Here is a 6,136-nt window from a genome sequence, read left to right as displayed (position 1 = left end):
AACAAACTTTAAATTGCTTCTATTAGTTTATAAATTATGGAGTGCTTTAGCACCATAACTTGTTTTTGTTTTTTTTCTTCTAATCATGTTAAGCGCTTTGAATTGCCGGGTTGCTGAAAATGTGCTATACAAATAAAATTGCCTTGCCTTGCCTTAGCTGTGAAACCAACTCCCGGAAAACCTGAGACTGTTATCTCCTTTGTAAGAGGCTTGATTGCTGCAAAAAGCGTCGAAGATGATTTTATTACTTGATTTTAATGTTATTCTTTTTATATTATCATTCTTTTAATGTTTTGTGTCTTTAAGGTATTTTCTTCCCTCCTCTTGTTTCTTTTCCTTTATGCCACTTTGAGCTAACCTTTTATGAGTGCAGCTAAAATAAACTCGCCTTACCTTAGCATCCCATCTCTCACTTTGGGAATCATTGCTGTAAAAACACCTACAACGCAGAATACACAGACCTTTTATAAGTTTACTCTCTCTTTGGCAGCAATGACGCTTTGAGAGCACAGATAACAGGCCTTAATGGGGATGTCATTCAATTTACAAATGTGGTGCAGTGTGCGATCAGATTTAAATGCCAACGTGTAGGTGTGGGTTCAAATGCAGATATACTCCAGGCGATGGATGAAGCATTTCACAACAGATGTTTAGAGGTATAAACTGCTGTCACCAACATTTTAGCAGCATGCAACCCATTTGCAACTGCCTCATTTTTACCACCAGCTGTGCTGTTGTGGAGTAATACCCATCGTTGAGAATAAAGACTGAAAAAAGTACTCCACTGGGAGGGCCCTGTATCTAGATTAGAGGGAGATCCCCTTAAAGGTATCATGCAGGCACACTATCCTCTCATGTTCCCTCCTCCCCACAACATCTCCTCTGAGACCACTGATTTAGCTGGCAGAAGGCTAGATCCTCTTTGTCCAGATACACACAGAAAACAATTCTCTGGGTAAATTAAATACCACAGTGCCAAAGGAACAATAGCTGGTCCCCAAAGGAAACACTGTCATGTGTGGGTGTGTGTGTGTGTGTGTGTGAGACAGATTTGAATGTCATATGTCTTACATGAGTGGTTGTTAAAGCTGACAGCTACAGAAGCTTTTGGCTGTGAAGCATTTGCGCAGTGACACTCAGAAGCATGCAGAGAGGTTGGTGGATGTACTGTACGCCAGTGTCTGGAGTTTCCCTAGTAACAGTGGCTACTTCCACACTGTTGCTGATAGAAACAAAGACGAATGTCGTTGCGGTTACATAGCATATGGCTCGTAAATGTACACAAACAGCAAGTCGCCAGTGCTTGTTAAAACAACCTCACAGTCAGAGCTTTACTAGGCTGCTTTTTCACTATAATTCACCAGTGCATGTACGTATATATGGAACTGAGTCCAATGCATCCACATACAAACCGTGTCTCCTCAAGCTGACTTTGTGGTGAGCACACAAATACACATGTTCATCTTTCTCTGAGTCCTATTAGTCACACACCACAAACAGCAAAGTAACATTGGCTGCCCCAGTACCCTGATTTATCAAACTCACAAGGGAAGTCTGACATACTCTCCTTTTTTCACTTTCTCTCAAACACATAAACACGAATGCTAAGGGAAAAAAAAATAAAATAAAATCACTCACCTGAGGCAACCTCAGCCTGTTCAACATGTACTGAACAGGCAGAACAGTCGTCACTAGGGAATATGGCAAGAGCAAAGGACTAAAGCAGCAGCTGAAGGGTGGATTTCATGTTTGACAACAACAAATCACGTTTGTAAAGAAAAACTAAATTAAAATCTCTTCTTTTCAAGCTTGAATGCTGGCAAACCATTTTTATAGTTCACAGGTAAATTATATTTTTTAAATATGTGGATGTATTTTTGTCGGTGTTGGCTTAAAAAACAGCTACATAAGTAAAGGATAGAAGTAAAGGATGATTATAAGAAGAAAGATAATAAATGAGAATTATGTGTCCATGTGCTTAGTGGGAGGTCAGTGGCAGTTCATGCCTGAATGCCAGCCTAGGTGATATGCTCCTTCTGCTCTAAGGATTGGTGACATTATATAATGTTTATTGGTAATTTCATAACTGGGTGTTACGTTATGTAAAGCACTTTGAACTACCTTGTTGCTGGAATGTGATAAACAAACTGGACTCAACCCTGAAGGGGTTTTCTTGTGCTTATTGGGAAATCAAGTCAATAGGAATGGCATATAAATCATTTGCTATGTGCTGACACTGAAGTTGATATTGATTCACAGTTGCAATAATTTGGGGCAAAATTAAATGGGTATGTAGGTGGGGGGTTTTCAAAGGCAGGTTGCTTCGAGGTACAGAATCTCCATACCTCCACATTTACTTGCTTTTCGTGACGAGAAGCATTGGAAAATATTTTGGTTTGTAATTGACAGCTAAATTTTTTTTTTGTCGCTGTTGTTTTGTTTATTTCTCCCCCTGACACAGCTGCACCCGAGTCACATTATGAAGAACTGCTACTGAATACAGTTGAAGAGTTAATAATTATTGAACACATCTTCTTAAAGTATGTGCACTGACTCATAGCTTTAGTACTTTGTATTTTGCTAATACAAACTTCCCCAGTCAATGTGCAAACCTTAACACACAAATCAGATTCAAGATATCAATGCTTTACATATATATTCATTAATTCAGTTTTGCTTTTACTGCACACAAGCTGCCTTACCTTTGCAGACTTCAAACAAACCGTCTGCAGCTCTCTCATCAACAACCCAAAATATTTGAACGTGAGGATTCAATTAAACCAGCTCTGCTGTTCCATACAATCTTTTACAGACGTTCTAATGTCTGCAACATCCTCAACAAATGCACACATCATTGCAAGGCACCTTCAAATATGTGCTTCCTTGCCCTTTCAATTCACATTAAAGAAAAACTTAAGCATCACAAGGACAAATATGAGTGTCTGATGAGGTGATTGATCCAACCCTAAATAAAAGACAGGAAAACAAAGCCATTTTCCTACCGTCACAGAAGCTGATCGATATAAATAAGCAGCTGTGTTGCTTAAAGATAAAGACTGTGACATTTTGTGCACTCTGGTGATGTCAAATATGGGCACAGGGATGCATGAGAGGCTGCAAAAATCCTAATTAAGACAGATCAGAGCATGAGTTATTAAATGTCTTTAAAGAATTGATTGTAAGCAGTCAGCATTACCTGCAAGATCACTGATTTATGTTTTCTGCTTAATGCAGATTACTACAAAGATGTGTGAAGTGTGTTTGGTTTGAGAGAGGTCAGGAGGTATTCGAGCATGAATATTTCATAGCTTTGTGTGAGCACAAATGAGGAGAGTAACACTGTTGATGTGTGAGAGTGAGTGTGCAGCCAAACAAGACCTAATAGACCAGGTCAATTTTCTTTTCATATTTCAACCTTCATTTATTTGAACCAAAAAAGAGATAAATCCACTAAACTTAAATACAAAAATAAGGGACTCAAATTTTAAAACCAATGTATGAATACAATTTACACATACATCCAGTGCTGTGAGCGAGATGACAGCATTGTGGAGAGAACAATATGGCAAAAAGAGGAGCTTGGTCAAGCCAAGACGCTTTGTTTAGGCAACTGTTGCAACCAGCTCAGGCTTTCAGAGGTCTATGAATCATTAAGTGGCTGGAGTCCGTGTCATTGGGTCTGTCCTGGTCGTAAAGCTAGCAGTAAAAAAATAGAAGGGAGACCTCCGAGAGACATCCCCAGATCCCATCTACACCCATCCCCTCCCTCTGCCGGTCTGCTCTGCTGCTGCAGAGAAGAAAGGAGCCGAATCCACTTTTTTTCCCCGGAAATCAAAGAAATCAAACCGAGTCGTGTGCGCCGTGTAAAGGTGATTTTGCTTGTTCTGTGTTAATGGGGTTGATTAGAAATTGTGTGCGCCACTCAGCACGCGTCCTAACCATGCGGGGCGTTGTCTGTTTATATGGCCGCGCTCCCTAGTTTCTCAGTACTCTCCATTTTATTGGGAAATCCACCGTGCATCGGGGTCCGTACTAAACGACGGTCCCAAAACAACAAGTCCTTATTCATATGTGCGCTTCTGGCGGGACTTAATTGTATGCGTAAGTGTGAGGGTCTTGTTAGTGTGCGCCACAAAAACGTGCGTCCATGCGCCTCGGTGACTGGAGGTGGAGAATATCAAACGGAATTCCTGATCAGTCCTTGTCTCCGGTCACCAAAGAGAGCTCTTTAAGAATTCCACTGGCGTCCACTCTCCGCCGCTCGCGGATCATGTCTTCCAGACTCCGAAAGACCAGAGTGTGCACCCCGCTGCCGGACAGGTGCACTTTGAGGAAATACTGCTGCTCCGCAGAGTGCGCCTCCCCGCCTCCTTTGAATTCCCGTTTCCCGAAGCGGCACCAGGCAGCGAAACTTTCACAGTTGGTCCAACAAATCTCCTCACTCCTCAGCCCTAGGTGTCCCGAAGCATTCTGCATCACCAGGTCCGGAGGAAGCGGTCGGAATCGGTACCGATTGTTGACTATTCTTCCGTGCCGACCGTTGCTGATCTCCAGCAGACTGTCCCTGCGGATTTCGCCCTTGTGCAGGTGAATAACTTGGTCGTCACGCTGGTAAATGACCCAGTGGGGGGCTTGCGCGGTGGCCACCAGCTCCAGCAGATCCCCCGGCTTGCACATAGTCAGCAAAGTTTTGGCCGAGTACACGTTCAGGTCCTCGTTTTCCCGCAGCTTGGAGAAGATGCATTCCTGGGAGCAGAACGCCGAGTACTCCACCTCACTGACCGAGAAGGGTCCCTCCTCGGCCGGGCTGTGGTCCTTGGTGAAGCCGCAGTCGGACGGAGTGCGGTCGTCCACCTCCTCCTCTTCGTCAGAGAAGAAGTAGGCGACGCCGACCCGAAGCTCGTCCTTCTCCAGCCCGGACGGATCCCCCGTGGGCAGCTCGCTGTAGTTGAGGTGGGTGATCCGATCCAGTTGGTTTCCCATCAATGACCCGGCAAGGCAGAGGCATGGACTGCGGTGTCTGGGGGTGAAATTGACAACATGGAAAGCATGAAAACACCGCCTTTCACAAAACAATGGCTTTATGCACAAAATCGATTGTAGCTATTCTAAGAAAACACCCAAAACCAGCAAGGATCAGTGCACACGGGGGAAAAGGTGTCATATTACTGAGTCAATCAATGATCCACTGCCCCTTGCTCCCTCACACTCAGTCGTAAATCACTACATCCGATGGAATGTAAGAAAGCCAAACAAACAGGCAGCTGCAGCATAAAAACTATGATCCACTTTATATAAAGGCCAATCTTTACGCACAGCAATAAACGTAGAAAGCAGGATAAAACAGGATACCTGTGCGCTCCCGAGGGCGAATGATTAGATATCCTTATGATCCATGAGTACAGAGGGCTGCTCAGTCCTCTGCTCTCCTTCTGTCTCTTTCTTTCCCCTCTTTCTTCTCTCGCTTCTCCTTCAGTGTTTGCAGCACGCACCGGGCGCTCCGGCTGCAGTGCGAAGCTCGTACTTCACATCTTTCTGGCACCAACTCCATTTAAGTACCACGGAGAGCTCCGCCTCCTCCGACGCGCTCCGCCCTCAGTGGACCTCTTTCAAGGTGTCCTGTTACCTCCGGACCAATAGAAACCCTCCGAGAGTCTGCCAGTCAGCCATCAGACCCAATCAGGTGGGCTCAGAGGCGGCTGGCGGCGACAGACGGCTGTTACTGTGGTGTGGCGTTTTTGTTTTCAGTGAGCTGTGCTATTCTTCGTGATCAGCAGAGTCCCCGCGCAACTTCAGTGAGGACTCCCGTTCAGACGAGATAAGATGCAACATAATCTCACAACAAGCAGATAAGACAGCACTTGGTAAATACAGTGTGCTGCAAAACATTTCCCTGCTAAACTTTTTTTTTTTTTTTTAAATAGATATTTCTTACAAGTTACAGCAAGAAACTTCCAAAATTTTATTTTGAGTTTTTTGGGGGGGATCGATAAACGCAAAGTAGAGTTTGATTGTAAAATAAAATAAAAACATACATGGTTTAAGACTTTTTATATGTCTGCACGGAGACATAAGAGCTGATGAGAAGATGGAGTGAGCAAAATAAATAGATATCCTGGAGGATAGACAAAGAATT

General features: G+C 43.7%; 1 protein-coding gene across 1 annotated transcript; it reads right to left on the bottom strand.

Annotated features, from left to right (window-relative positions):
- Positions 1–3,391: 3,391 nt before the first annotated feature.
- lratd1 (LRAT domain containing 1) lies at positions 3,392–5,566 on the bottom strand. The gene is given in 3 exon segments (XM_028041126.1): positions 3,392–5,020; positions 5,353–5,482; positions 5,485–5,566. Coding segments are annotated over 3 exon segments (1,023 nt in total). The 5' UTR covers positions 5,552–5,566; the 3' UTR covers positions 3,392–4,194.
- Positions 5,567–6,136: the final 570 nt, after the last annotated feature.

This window comes from Xiphophorus couchianus, chromosome 15 (assembly GCF_001444195.1).
Source record: "Xiphophorus couchianus chromosome 15, X_couchianus-1.0, whole genome shotgun sequence".
Taxonomy (NCBI): Eukaryota; Metazoa; Chordata; class Actinopteri; order Cyprinodontiformes; family Poeciliidae; genus Xiphophorus; species Xiphophorus couchianus.
The sequence above is the reverse complement of the archived record's forward strand: the minus strand, read 5'-3'. Positions and strand labels throughout refer to the sequence as shown.